Below are 15865 nucleotides of genomic sequence, written 5' to 3'. Positions count from 1 at the left end.
TGCCGGCGTAGCGCATCTCATATGCGCTACGCCGATGTAACACAGAGAGGCAAGCACAGTATTCACAAAGCACTTGCTTCCAACGTTGCGCCGGCGTAACGTAAAATCCTAGGCGTAAGCCAGCCTAATTCAAAGTAGGCAGAAGTGGGCGTGATCCATTTAAATGAAGCGTGACCCCATGCAAATGATGGGCCGAACGAACGGCGCATGCGCCGTCCCGTGGACGTATCCCAGTGCGCATGCTCAGAATCACGTTGAATATACTCCCTAAGATACGACGGCTCAATGCCTACGACGTGAACGTAACCTACGCCCAGCCCTATTCATGTACTACGTAAACGACGTAAAATATGGCGGCTGTTCCCTGGTCCATACCTTTGCATGAGTTGCGCCTCATAGATGGGGAATAACTATACGCCGGACGTAAGCCTTACGCAAACCGCGTATATTATGCGCTGGGCGCATGTACTTTTCGTGAATCACCGTATCTCCCTCATTTGCATATTTGCAATGAGGCGGCCAGCGTAAATATGCGCCCAAGATACGCCGGTGTAGGAAAGTTACGTCGGTCGGAGGAAGCCAATTTTCAGGCGTATCTAGTTCTATGGGCACGGCGCATAGATACGACGGCGGACATTTACACTTACGCAGCGCATCTGTAGATACGTCGGCATAAGTGCTACGTGAATCCGGGCCATTGTGTGTATGGGGCTTAAATCAGAATAAGCACTTTTAGGTGATTAGACCGTTTAACTTTTTTTTTTATATATAAAAATGGAAAAAAAAAGTAAATGCATGGATGAGGTTAAAATGAATTGAGCTGCACGATGATCATTCTTGCAATTAGCGGACCTCCAGCTGTTGCAAAACTACAAATCCCATCATGCCTCTGCCTCTGGGTGTCATGCTCGTGGCTGTCAGAGCCTTGCTATGCCTCATGGGATTTGTAGTTCTTCAACAGCTGGAGGTCCGCTAATTGCATATCCCCGTTCTATAGCAACACAAGGCATGTTGTAACCGATCCTTTAACTGCATTGGTTGCCTTTTTTTTTCAATTGGTTTATTATTTATCCATATCTTATCATTCATACTCCCAACTGAACATTGTAAGTAAGTAAATGCAGAATAACTTTTTTTTTTTGGAAACTCCATACTCCTATTTAACATTCTTAATAAAAGTATAATGTGGAGATAACTGTAGGATTGTTTTTGTTTTAACAAACTCATGTCTTTAGGAAATAAAGATTAGTCATTAGCCATTAAATTTATACCCAAACTTAGTCAAGTCATTGTTATTGTTATTATGAAACCTTCACAACATCTATTATACCATTATTTTTTTTTAAACTGTAAGGTTTGTAAAAGGATATGTTTGGTGATTAAAAATTTAAGTTTATCCCGTATCACATTTATCACGTAAAATTCATTTAAACTTAGGGTCCTTTCACACGTGCGGACCGGTTTTTAGATCAGTTTTTTATCATCAGTTGATCCGTTTTTTCATCAGTTTTTTTCATCCGTTTTTCATCAGTTGTCATCCGTTTTTCATCAGTTGTCATCAGTTTTTTCATCCGTTTTTTTTTTTAGCTAGAACTTTATTTTTATTACATATTTTGATGAAAAACGGATGTTAGCGGATCGTCCGCTAACATCCGTTTTTCCTCCGTTCCGTTTTTTTGATGGAAGAAAAATAGGGTTTTCTTCCGTTCAAAAAAACGGGAGCTTAACGGAGACGGATGTTAACGGACGTTAGCGAATGCTCATCCGCTAACGTACGCTATCCCATTGGAAAGCATTGCAGTCCGTAAACGGACAAATGAAAAAACGGACGAACGGTCCGCACGTGTGAAAGGACCCTAAAGCTAATTTTTGTTCTGGTTCAAATATTTGCAGGTGGGTTTTGTATATAGTATTTTCAAGCATGAGATCTGTAAGAAAACATTCATAGTTCGGTGTTTTGCAATTTTTGAGATGCTAATATTTTATGCTGTTGACTATAGTGTTACTGTTGTATTTTGGATATCAACTACTTTTATTATTCCTTTTAACCACTTCCCGACCTCCGCATGTAAATGTACGTCCACAATATGGCACGTACAGGCACATGGGCGTCATTGTACGTCCTTGCCTATTAGCGGGTGGGGGGTCCGATCGGGACCCCCCCCCCGCTACATGCGGAGGTCGGGTCCGCTCGGGGAGCGATCCGGGACCATGGCGCGGCTATTCGTTTATAGCCGCTCCGTCGCGATCGCTCCCCGGAGCTGAAGAACGGGGAGAGCCGTATGTAAACATGGCTTCCCCGTGCTTCACTATGGCGGCGCATCGATCGTGTCATCCCCTTTATAGGGGAGACACAATCGATGACGTCAGTCCTACAGCCACACCCCCCTACAGTTGTAAACACACACTAGGTGCACCCTGACTCCTACAGCGCCACCTGTGGTTAACTCCCAAACTGCAACTGTCATTTTCACAATAAAGAATGCAATTTAAATGCATTTTTTGCTGTGAAAATGACAATGGTCCCAAAAATGTGTCAAAATTGTCCGAAGTGTCCGCCATAATGTCGCAGTCACGAAAAAAATTGCTGATCGCCGCCATTAGTAGTAAAAAATTTTTTTTTTATAAAAATGCAATAAAACTATCCCCTATTTTGTAAACGCTATAAATTTTGCGCAAACCAATCGATAAACGCTTATTGCGATTTTTTTTACTAAAAATAGGTAGAAGAATACGTATCGGCCTAAACTGAAAAAAAAAAATTTTATATATGTTTTTGGGGGATATTTATTATAACAAAAAGTAAAAAATATTGCATTTTTTTCAAAATTGTCGCTCTATTTTTGTTTATAGTGCAAAAACTAAAAAACGCAGATGTGATCAAATACCACCAAAAGAAAGCTCTATTTGTGGGGAAAAAAGGACGCCAATTTTGTTTGGGAGCCTCGTCGCACGACCGCGCAATTGTCTGTTAAAGCGACGCAGTCCCGAACTGTAAAAACACCTTGGGTCTTTAGGCTGCATATTGGTCCGGGGCTTAAGTGGTTAATATAACTTACAATTCGTATTTAAAAATATTTTTGAATGAAGGCAGTGTGTGTATGTATGTATGTATGTATAATATATATATATATATATATATATATATATTATATAAAGTTTTTTTTTGTTTGCAGTTCTATAAACATTTTATTTTTAACTTTGCCGATTCCTTTGACCACCGAACGCCTGTCTCTTAAAATACATTATGAAGATTTATCCTGCTAGTGCCTCACCTATTTCTCTAGTAATATTGAACAGGTGGTCATAATTTGCAGGTTTTACAAGGGAATCATAGGTGCGGCGCTGGATTCTTTGTTATATTCCATAGGAGGTCCAGGCACCAGATGGTGTCATTTAGGGAGGGTGGACAAAATCACTGGTTGCCTTAAGTGTGAAAAAAGGTATCAATTGTAGAGTTGGGATTTTCTGTTGGCTGTTCGGTTTCCGACTTAATACCATTTGGAAAAAGTCCTAGTTTTTTTTTTTTGTCAGTTATTTTATTTCTTAGGTTTTATTGAGAAGATACTAAAAGTAAAATTATTGACCTTGTGAAAGATAATAAAATAGTATGGATTTTAAATCGACCTGATGCATAAAAAGAAAGACACTTTTTTTTACAACTTCTCTTGTAACACATCAGTTACTTAGTTGATAGAGAGCTTTAAAGGGTTTTATTTATGTTTTAAGATAAAACAGTTGTTTTCTGCAGAAAAAATGGTTTGGCAGTATACAATCTGTAAACCATATCTGAAAATATTTAAATTCATATTGTTTAAGCCAAAAAAAAAGTCCCTTTCTATATAATGCATTTTTATATACATATTATTTTAGTTGGCATGATTTTATTAGAAACTCTAATTAATTGGGACACACTCCGTCAAGTTAGACAGAACTATTGCTGCCTCCTCATTTTTAAATAAACCAGATCATTCTTTGTTGCATTTATAGTAATCCTGGGTAACTGTTTTTATTGTCTGTGTAAAAAAAAATAATAATAAAAGGATAAAAGAAAAAAAAAGAGTGAAATTATATCTTTGGGGCTAACATGTTAAATCCATACTCATGCCCATTTTTAAACTGCTGATCGTGCCTCACTAATAATAATAAAAAAATATATAATAAAACAATCAGTCAAAATGCATTTTTTTTCTTTCGTTTGTATAGTAAATAGAACTACAAATCTTTGTCTTTAGTTCCCTTTCAGGGCTGATCATTGCTCAGCTCTGAGTGTAATAGAGGCTCATATGATTTAGCCACGGTGCGAACAAGCCCTGTGACTTGATCTCAGAGTTTCTTTGTTTGACATCTGGTGTTAGCTGAATAACTCCCAGCTCATTAATTACAAATAATACAAAATTCGTTAGGCTTAATTACCTTTAAATATTATGTTTCTCCCCTGTTATTGCCTTTCATTGGCACAGTTGTTTTTGCTTAAGTTGGTGAGAGTGGACACCTATTTTGCCTACCCTCTGACCTCTATTGTGTACCTCGTTAACGTCTTTTGTTGCATAAGCTGAGATATGATATATATTATTGACTTGTAAGCCTTCATGTCAGCTTTTTGTGGATTTAGTACGAATACAGGAGCTTAAGTATGAACTAATGCCCAAATAAAAAAGATAGCAGGATAAGTCTGAAGGAGGAGGCAGAATTTTTTTGAGTGACAAACCTGCAAGGACAAACAGTGCAAGTGTGCAGAAATGAGTAAAGTAAGAAGGTGATGAGTGATGACAGCCTGAGGCCCCATACACACGACCGAGTTTCTCGGCAGAATTCAGCCAGAAACTCGGTCGGAGCTGGATTCTGCCGAGAAACTCGGTCGTGTGTACACTTTTCAGCGAGGAAGCCGATGAGGAACTCGTCGGGCCGAAAAGAGAACATGTTCTCTATTTCCTCGTTGTTCAATGAGGAAAGTCGGCCCGCCGAGCTCCTCGGCGGCTTCCACACTGAACTCGACGAGGAACTCTATGTGTTTGGCACGTCGAGTTCCTCGGACGTGTGTACGGGGCCTCAGCAATGCAATTGAAAGCAGGAGCAAGGACCAGCAAACAATGGCAGGGTAAGGCCGCGTACACACGGTCGATCCATCCGATGAGAATGGTCCGACGGACCGTTTTCCTCGGTTCACCGCTGAAGTGGCCTGATGGTCTGATGTGCGTACACACCATCGTTCCAAAAACCGATCGGGTCAGAACGCGGTGACGTAAAACACACAACGTGCTGAAAAAAACGAAGTTCAATGCTTCCAAGCATGCGTCGACTTGATACTGAGCATGCGTGGATTTTGAACCGATGCTTTTGTGTACTAACCATCGGTTTGGACCTATCGGTCAGCGGTCCATCGGTTCGATTTTAAAGCAAGCTCTCTAATTTTTGTCTGAAGGACAAAAGACCGATGGGGCGTACACACGGATGGTTTGGACCGATGAAACTGAACTTCGGTCCGTTTTCATCGGTTTGGACTGATGGTGTGTACGCGGCCTAAGACATTTATTAGAGAAAAAAAAGATTGTAGGCTGAAATAATGCAAGCTCCACCTATATGGATCACACTTTAGCCTAGGTTCACACTACTGCAAAGCGATGTACTGCGAATTTGATCAATCTTTTAATCCTGTGTGAGGTGTGAATTTGCCTTGCGTTTTGAGGTGGACAGGTGGGAATTTGCAGAGATGCAGAGAAGTGAACTGTGTGTTGCGAGTTTGCTGCAAGTTCAATTGAAGCCTATGAACATAAAATTTGCACTGCACCAAAGGAATTTGGATCGCACCCGCAGTCAACAAGCACAGGACGCATCAAACCCGCTGTAAATTCCCATTGGTGTGAACCCAGGCTTAAAGGCTCAATATGGGAAACCACACAAATAAAATTCGATAAAATATATGTTTATTCCAAAAAAAAGTATTAAAATACATAGATAAAATATAGGAATTAAGGGCCAGATCCACAAAAGGGATACGCAGGCGTATCTACTGATACACCGTCGTATCCCTGTTTCTATCTATGCGGCTGATTCATAGAATCAGTTACGCATAGATATTCCTAAGATCCGGCAGGTGTAATAGTTTTACACTGTCGGATCTTAGGATGCAGTACCTCGGCCGCCGCTGGGGGCATTTCTCCTCGAAATTCCGCGTCGGGTATGCAAATTAGCACTTACGGAGATCCACAAAGCTTTTTCCCTTCGTTTTTTTTCCGTAAGTGTTAGTTTGCCATCGCAAAATTAGGGCTGCTTTTACAAAGTGTAAACTTAGTACACCATGTAAAAGTATACCCTTCTTTCCCGCGTCGCTGTCAAATTTTTTGAAAAAAGTTTTTTTTCCCGCCGCAAAGCACGTCTGGAAAATAGCGTCGGGAGCATGCGCAGTACAACCAGGGCCGGAGCGCGCCTAAGTTAAATGGGACTCGCCCCATTAGATTGGGCACGCCTTGCGCCGGACAGATTTAAGTTACACAGCTGCAAATTTCTAGGTAAGTGCTTTGTGGATCGGGCACTTAGGTAGAAATTTTGCGGCAGTGTAACTTAAATAGGAACATTTAAGTTAAGCCCGCTGGCTGTGGATCTGGCCCTAACTGCCTCGAAAAGATCCAGATGTTGACACAATCAAGGTAATATGCCCCGCTATAGCTACCGGAAATGATCAATAAATTGTATATACAGCAAATTACGGTTGTACACATGGAATTTTGTATATTTTTCAGTAGTCAGGTCAACGTTTTGCCGTTTCAAGGCTTCCTCAGGACCCACAGTGCTAATAGTAGGGCAGCACCAGGGGCGGACTGACCACTGGGGCTCTCGGGCACGCCCGAGGGCCCCATGCCACTATGGGGCCCCATCAGGGTTGCCAGGCTCAATAACATCAGGGACAGTATGTAAAACTCTGTCCCTGATATGTCTGAAACTGACATGCTTTTGATGTGAAAATCCTAAGATTTTAGCTGCCCTGCCTCTGCACTGCCTCCTGGCGTGGTGGCCATCTGTAAGCCCGGGGGCCCCATAATCTTCTATTGCCCGGGGGCCCCATGAGTTGTCAGTCCGCCACTGGGCAGCACTATATATACTGTAAGAAAAATCAATAACACAACATATTATATTTAAAGCAATAGTGTTACTCAATATGTAAAATGCTCACATCAATGTGGTGCATTAGGGGGCACCTATCAACAATGCCTGGGGGCGGGTACAGGGGGACCAAAGCCAATTGCCACAAGGCAGAGCCCCGCCAGGGACAGCAGGAAGGTGCATAGATCTAAAATTTAGCATTGGGGTCACTGAGTAATCATATAGGGGTGTGGTCTCCCATATGGAGCCTTTAAAGTCTGATCCATATAGGCGGAGCTTGAATTATTTCAGCCTGGAATTTTTTTTTTCTCAGATATACTACAAATGTGGCTAAGTGAAGTCAAATCTGTTTTTCCTTCCTAAGACATTTATAAGTGTTTGAGAGAAAATCAAGGTGCGCCAGAAACTAAGTGCAGCAGAAGAGGCATCGAATGGTATTTAATTAAAATCAGCCAAATAGCTAAGCACATTTATATAAAGATCAATAGGCATATAACAATATAATACTGTGGTCACTCAGCAGGTCCCCAGTGGATGGTGGTATGTAGATGTTATCAAGAGAGGAGAGGAACAACCGGCCAGACATCCGTCTCGGAACCAGCATGGAACACTCTCATGACGAGAAAAATGCAATTTTTTTAATTGGTCATTAAAAACGACCGTGTGTAGGCTCCAGAGCATTTTTCTCGAGGTGAAAAATGTGCATTAAAAATTTAGAACATGCTCTATTTTTTCTCGTCTTTTTTCACGTTGTGAAAAACAGTCGTGTGTAGGCTTTAGCGATGGGGAAAAAAACGTGCATGCTCAGAAGCAGGTTATGAGAAGGGAAATTTGCATAATCAGCCCAAAGGGTATCGCCAATCAAATGGAACTTCCCCTTTATAGTGCCGTTGTACGTCACCGTGCTTTGCTCAAGCATTTTCTTTTCACGATTGTGTGTATGCAAGGCAGGCTTCATCACGTCGAGAAAAACATTGTTTTTTCCATGACGTTAAAAACGGTCATGTGTATGCGGCATCAGAGTCACTTTGGAAGTCACGTCAGAACGTGGAGATAACGTTTCAAAGCATCCGCTTCTTTGTCAGATCTAAATGGCTATTGAGCTAAACAGTCTATATAGAGATTCACACAGAGCGTGGACCAGAGGCAATATAATCTCTATAAAGACTGTTTAGATCAATAGCCCTTTAGATCTGATGAAGAAGCGGATGCTTTGAAACGTTATCTCCATTTTCTGACGTCATTTCCGATGCGTTCCATGCTGGTTCCGAGATGATGAGACGAATGTCAGGCCGATTGTTCCTCTCCTCTCATGATTACATCTACACACCACCATCCTCTGGGGACCCATTGAGTGACCACAGAATTATACTGTTATATGCCTATTGATCTTTATAAAAGTGTGAGTAGCCATTTGGCTGATTTTAATTAAATATACAATTTGTTGCATCTTCTGCTGCACTTTGTTTTTTGGCGCATCTTCCTTTTTTCACATTGTTCTTCCAGAGACTGCTTTGCTCTCAAGGGAGCTGCCACTAATGCTGCATACGTATACTCCCTGGGCTTTATATTGTTTTTTATCAGTGTGTTTCGGTACCCTCTTGTGCGCCATCCTGTTTTTGTCTTATTTATAAGTGCTTGGATCAGGAAATGCCTTGTCGAGGAGAATGTTAAAGTACCGCCATACTTAAATCACAATATGGCTTACTTAAAGCTTCAGGAAAATTGTTAATGCACAATTGAACTACACAAATATGTGAACTGTGCCACCTGTCAAAGGATTTGTAATTCTGCAAGCCAGTCCTGTGACTCAAAGCACCCTGTCAGGCCTCGTACACACAACCGAGTTTCTCGGCAAAAACCAGCAAGAAACTTGCTCGGAGATATTTTTTTTGCAGAGGAAACCGGTTGTGTGTACATTTTCGTCGAGGAAACTGTTGAGAAACTCGACGAGCCAAAAAGAGAGCATGTTCTCTATTTCCTTGACGGGAATGGAGAAAATTGGCTTGTCGAGTTTCTCGACAGCCTAACAAGGAACTCGACGAGGAAAACGATGTGTTTCGCCCGTCGAGTTCCTCGGTCGTGTGTACGAGGCTTCACTCTGAATAGCCAGGTCCTGGACCTCTCTGGAAACTACAATACAGTCAAGAAATTTAGCCTAGTCTAAAGCCCCATACACACTATTAGTTTTTTTGCAGATTTCTGTCTTCAGATTTACCAAAACCATATAATATGAGGTCAAACCTTAAGAGTTTTAATTTGTATACAATCAGGCAGGCCCTTACACTACATGGATTTGGTAAATCTGATGACAAAAATTAGCAGAAAATCTAATAGTGCATATAAGGTCTTGGACAATGAAGGAGCAGCACACTGATGATTTCATTCTTGTGCCCCCTTCCTGTCAACATTGTGTACACGGCAAAGCAATAGAACTCTGGTTGACTGAAAGTGCTTCCATGTCCTTGTCTGAATGCTGTTGTGCAGATGATTGGAGAAGACCGCTATATTGACATATGCAGGGTCTCACACTTTCTCCTTGTAAAAAATGTAATTAAATTGTTTTTTGAAAAAGCATAAATGAAGGTTTTCTTTGATATCTGCATGTATTTCAGCTTTAGAGATGTTTAATGTTTCATTATAAAAACGTTTAACATCATAGCTACTTTTTCTTGTAGTTTAAGGGGAATCTATCACTAACAAGACAAATGGAGAAATTGTCTAATGCACTCTATATTTATTTTCACTTTGTCACTTTGTTCGCTCTCTGCTCACATGAGCTACCGTTCAGCAAAATCAGTGCTTATAAAAATTAGCACTCATCACAATTATAAACCCCTTCACATAAAACTTTTATTAAGATTGTTATACATAAAAGCTCTACTAACTTCCATCATCCAAGTATGTGCAAACAAAAATACTGTTTTACTCATGGTTGAGTATTTTTTGCAAAGTGGATTTTCACCGCATTCACTAAACTAAACTAAAATCCTTTTGAAAAGTGTACGGCTTATTTGCCTTTAGTAAATCAACCCCGAAATCTCTCCAAAGTGAGGGGAGTTTCAGCCCATCCTTGCTCTGTCAGCACCACCCAAAGCAACAAACTTGGACTGAAAAATCAAAGAAACCAGAACAGTGAACAGTGACTGCATCTAGTGTGCTTGAAAAGATTATCGAAGTTGTCTCTTTGGTTGCTTATATTACCTCAAGCCTCGTACACACATCCGAGGAACTCGACGGGCGAAACACATCGTTTTGCTCGTCGAGTTCCTTGTGAAGCCGCCGAGGATCTCGGCGAGCCAAATTTTCCCATTCCCGTCGAGAAAAAAGAAGACATGTTTTCTTTTTGGCCCGACGAGATCCTCAACGGTTTCCTTGTCGAAAAGTGTACACACGACCGGTTTCCTCGGCAAAAAAAAAAATGTTTTTTTGCCAAGAAACTCGGTCGTGTGTACGAGGCCTCACTGTCCATTTCCTTGATGTTCTGTGGTTGATCTACTGAAGACAAATAGACTGTGCACTTTGCAGTTGCTCCAGAGCTTGAGTGAGTGAGTGAATAACTTGTATAGCGCTACAAATGTAAACTAAATCGCCTCAAGGCGCTTATTCCATCCGGTGTCGTCCTTATCCTTCAAAAGAGGTGAATCTTACGTTTTTTCCTGAAGGCCCGATGGTTTTCTTCTATGCGGATGTCCGTGGGTAGAGCGTTCCATAGCCATGGTCCTTGGACTGCAAATCTTCGTTCTCCCTTTGATTTGTAGTGGGACTTGGGGATGTAGAGGAGGTTTTGGTTAGTCGATTGGAGAGTGCGATTGGGGGTGTAGTGTTTTATTTTCTTGCATAAGTATTGAGGAGCCTTTCCTTGTGTGCATTTGTGGGTGAGGCAGAGGGTCTTGAATGTGACCCGCTCCTTTACTGTTCACTTCACTTTGCAAAGAGTACCCAATTACGTGCAAGGAAAAAAAAACATTTTTGTTTGCACATGATTGGATGATGAAAGTCAACAGAGTTTCTGCTCATTTACTAAGCTTTGGAGGAACTGCACTTTGCAACGTACACAGTCTATTTGCCTTTAGTAAATTAACCCCTCTGTGCACATTACCAAGTGGGTAGTTTTGGCATTTTCGTGTTGTTTTAACCTAGCATAGTATCAGATGGCTTTCCCCTTTAAGAAAATTGCTACTAGTAACAAATGATATCATATAAAATAGTTTTGACTTATCATTACTATGTACCGTGATGTCCCATGAATTGTTGCTGAATCCCATAGGGGTTCTCTGCCTCTGTCTTGCACTATTTGATTTATGATGTTCCCGTCGTGTTCAGTGTTACTGTTTGGGGGATGCGTGGTACATACCTAATGAAGGGGTTAATCAAGTTATGTGATGCAGCTGATTATTGTAAGCCCTGTCTACATTCACCGGAGCCTTGGCTGCTCTCAGGGGTCTAACTGGGTGCATAGAACTTCTATACCACATCATCAAACGCATTTACCGAAGACAATTTAGTTAGTGAATCACGTTGGTTGTACCATATGCCGCAGTTAAGTCATCGCTTGTGTTGTGAAAATAATTGGGTTAACACATAGCATTCATTTAGCTTAGAATCAGAGCATCATAAATGCATGCCACTGTACTGCGTTCTTCACCAGATGTGGATCCAAGCAGTGGGGTACTTGAGCTTTTCACCACAAGGCCGTAGATGGGTTTTTTTCTGTAGTGGAATAAAAATTGCTTCCAGTTGACCTTGAACTCCTGTGATTATTTTCACAATAGTCAAGTCATTGCCAGGGCCGCCATCAGGAATTATGGGGCCCCTTACACAGCTTCAGGCAGGAGCCCTACTGGAGCAGAGAACCGGGGGGGGGGTGCTGCTGCCTGAAATTGAGAAGCGGGGGGGGCTGCCGCGATTTGAGAAGTGGGTGGCCCTTTAATAATAAGAAATATAAAAAGGATATAAAAAATATATATATATTTTTTTTTAAAAGGGGGGTTGCAATCTGGGGCCCTTTAATAAAAAAAAGAAACCTCTGGGCCCTTTAATAAAAAAAAAATATAAAAAAATAAACATATATATATATATATATATATATATATATATATATATATATATATAAATAAAAAATAAAAGAAATAAAAAAAGGGGGTTGTCATCCGGGGCCCTGGAAATCTCTGGGCCCCTGGGGACCTCCGAACCCCTAAAAAAATAAATTTGCCCTTTAATAAAAAATAAAATAAAAATATATTAAAAATATATATATTTTTATAAAAAATAAATAAAAAAAGGGGGGGTTGCCATCCAGGGCCCTGGGGGCCTCCGGGCCCCTGGGGACCTCCGGACCTCTAAAAAATAAAATTGTCCCTTTTTAATAAAAAATAAAATAGAAATATATTAAAAAAAAATATTTTTTTTTAATAAAAAATAAATAAAAAAATGGGGGGTTGCCACCTGGGGTTTTTTTTTCTTAAAGGGGGCTGCCCCTGGGGACCTCCGGGCCCCTTACAGGTGAACTGCCTGTGCCCCCCTGATGGCGGCCCTGATGATGTCATCATCCACAGTTGAAGGTACACAGCATTGCACAATTTCATACAGAACCCACAGCTGACAAGAGGCATAGTATGATCATCAATCAAAGCAAACTTGGATTGTATGGGCAGAGTAACTGAAATTCACTCAAGGATTATGGCCCGTACACACGATCCGAATATCGGACGAAAACTGTAGTCCGAGGAAGAACTGTACGATTTTCATATCGTGTGTACACTACTTTCAAGACCCGATCATGACAGTGCATCCGATATTATTCGATCGGACAAGCACAAAAAATGTCCTCGTACGATACCAGATCATACGATTTTCTTTAGTCACACGAGAATTTTCGTGACTTTAGTAACCTATTCAATTTCTACTTGCGACTATTAAACGGAAAAAAGTTTCCAATGGGGAAACTAGTTCTGGTCACATGGGGGTCTCTAAGAAATTCCCTTCATTTTCAGGGATTTCCTCTCACTTTCTGTTTGGCTATGGGACAGGAAGTGATAGGAAATCTTTGCAACGGGGACACAAATGGCAAAAAAAATAAATGGGGTTATAACCCTCCCTTGCTGTATCCAAAATGAAAAAAAAAGTTTTGCCTATAGTTCTACTTTAAATAGTTTGAGCCAAATGAACTATTTCCTTTATTAATCGATGCACCTGCAGTCTGTGCTGTACTAAAGTCCCCACAGGCCTGGCTGTGTAGTGTGGCTGATGTGTTGAATCACAACATTGCTGAATGGAATAATAAATACTTTGGAACTGAAATTGTAAACAAGTATGTATTTCTACATGAATGTTACAGTATATGTTATAGTTTACTGTGCCTGTACAACCATTAGCACAAGGACCACTTTTAAAATATATTTTGCAAGCTTTGGCTAGTCTGTGCACTTGATACCTACATTTGGGTTATGGGAAAGCTGGGCATGGTTTCCTCAACAAAAAGGGACTAATGCTTCACTCTTTCTCCTCGTACTGTCCAGTCTGCTCAGTTTAGACCAGTGGTCTCCAAACTGCGGCCCTGGGGCCGGATGTGGCCCTTTGCTTGCCTCTATCTTGCCCTTGGGGCACTATTGCATTCACAACTGACACCAAGAATGGGGCGCCATTCCTCCCACTGACACCAAGGATGGAGAACTATTCCTCCCACTGACACAAAGGATGTGGCACTAATCCTCTAACTGACACCAAGGATGGGGCTCTATTTCTCCCACTGACACCAAGGATGGAGTGCTATTCCTCCCACTGACACCAAGGATGGGGTTATAATCCTCCCACTGACACCAAGGATGGGGTTCTATTCCCCCCACCGATATCAATAGGGCACTATTCCTCCCATTGAAACCAAGGATGGGGTTCTATTCCTCCCAGCGATATCAATAGGGCACTATTCCTCCCACTGACACCAAGGATGGGGTTCTATTCCTCCCACTGACACCAAGGATGGGGTTCTATTCCTCCCACTGACACCAAGGATGGGGTTCTATTCCTCCCACTGACACCAAGGATGGGGTTCTATTCCTCCCACTGACACCAAGGATGGGGTTCTATTCCTCCCACTGACACCAAGGATGGGGTTCTATTCCTCCCACTGACACCAAGGATGGGGTTCTATTCCTCCCACTGACACCAAGGATGGGGTTCTATTCCTCCCACTGACACCAAGGATGGGGTTCTATTCCTCCCACTGACACAAAGGATGGGGTTCTATTCCTCCCACTGACACCAAGGATGGGGTTCTACACCTCCCACTGACACCAAGGATGGGGTTCTATTCCTCCCACCGATATTAATAGGGCATCCTTCCACTGAAATCAAAGATTGGGCATTGTTTACTCCCACTGGCCTCAATTCGGCCCCCATAAAATCTAAAGGACAGTAAACCGGGCCCTTTGTTTAGAAAGTTTGGAGACCCCTGGTTTAGACAAACAATATAACTGTTTATGGCTGACATCGCTCTCACATGTATTTCTATATTTTTGTTTTTTTTTCCTCCCAGGTGCCACTCATCATACCCTGCCACCGAGTGATTTGCAGTGACGGCAAAATTGGCAACTACAGCGGCGGCAAGAGGAATGACGTGAAGCTCTGGTTATTGTCGCATGAGAAAAACGTGAAAGAAACATGAAAACGTTTTTTTTTTTTTCACATTCTTCACATCGAGTTGTACCGCAGCCAAAAACACATAACAGCGCTATAGGTTTGCACGTTAGAGTAAAATTCAGCAAGAATGGTAAATTTTTGATTGACATATCATTATAATACGGCATCAGAAGCGGCATCGCTATATTAGAAAGGCTTGCGTACCTCCTAAGGGATGCAGCTAGTGTGCTGGGTCTTGTTTTTACATTTTTACAGGAGAATGAATACAGCAGACTGCTCCTGTCGGGCTTGTAGTTTGCTCCCATCCTCAGTCCTGTTTTGTTCCATATTTAATGCCCATTAATGTAAGGAAAAGAGAGGAAGGGGCGTGGCAAATCCGAGGTCCAACTACCCCTCCATAGAAGCATCTGGCTAATAGAAGAGGGACGGTGTAGCTTTGCGTGCTGCTAAAGTCAAAATAGAACCCAGCAGACGCACACACACACCTCCCTGTCACTGCTGGCATTGTACTGAGATCCTGTACCTCTGCCAAGCTTGATGCCCAGCATTCCCACCTAATCTTTGATGTCTCCGCTTCCAGAACAATGTTTCACATATGTCATTGTCACAAACACACAGGAAAAAAAATATATTGCAACATTTTTAAAGGAAACTCCATTGTGATGCCTGTTAAGATATTTTTTCACTGCCTTTTATATCTTAAATAGTTGTTGAAAAGATACAAATAACAGTTTTCCTTTTTTTTTGTATGCTGGTTTCCTTTGTAGTTTTCTGTGTTTTCATGCCAGTAAAAATAAAATTACATACGACAAGGGTATTAGGTTACTAAAAATGGTGATTGTTAGCTGTGCTTTGCTTTTTCAAAGAATAAATTTGGCTGCTGTGTTTCATATTTATTGTGGCGTGTGTTTTATGCCTTGTCCCTGTATATTAAGCGCACACATAACGCATATATCTATAACAGTATACCTTGATAGAAGGACTCTAGTGCTGAATGTCCTACTTGGAATGCAGTCTACAAGAGTTTAAAGTAGACTTTAAAAAAAAAAATTTGAGTTGTGGTGGCTCAACGCGATTGGCACTGCGCTGACAAGCCATTCACCTCTGCAGCTAGGGGGTC

General features: G+C 41.4%; 1 protein-coding gene across 1 annotated transcript in view; it reads left to right on the top strand.

Annotated features, from left to right (window-relative positions):
• MGMT (O-6-methylguanine-DNA methyltransferase) overlaps positions 1-15637 on the top strand; it is a 622894-nt gene extending 607257 nt beyond the window's left edge. Inside the window, exon 6 of the mRNA XM_040361401.1 lies at positions 14642-15637. Coding sequence (XP_040217335.1) covers positions 14642-14770 — 129 coding nt within the window. The 3' untranslated portion in view covers positions 14771-15637. The remainder of the gene's footprint in view (positions 1-14641) is intronic.
• Positions 15638-15865: the final 228 nt, after the last annotated feature.

Source organism: Rana temporaria, chromosome 8, assembly GCF_905171775.1.
Source record: "Rana temporaria chromosome 8, aRanTem1.1, whole genome shotgun sequence".
NCBI classification, from domain to species: domain Eukaryota; kingdom Metazoa; phylum Chordata; class Amphibia; order Anura; family Ranidae; genus Rana; species Rana temporaria.
This window is presented reverse-complemented; position numbering and strand designations above follow the sequence as displayed.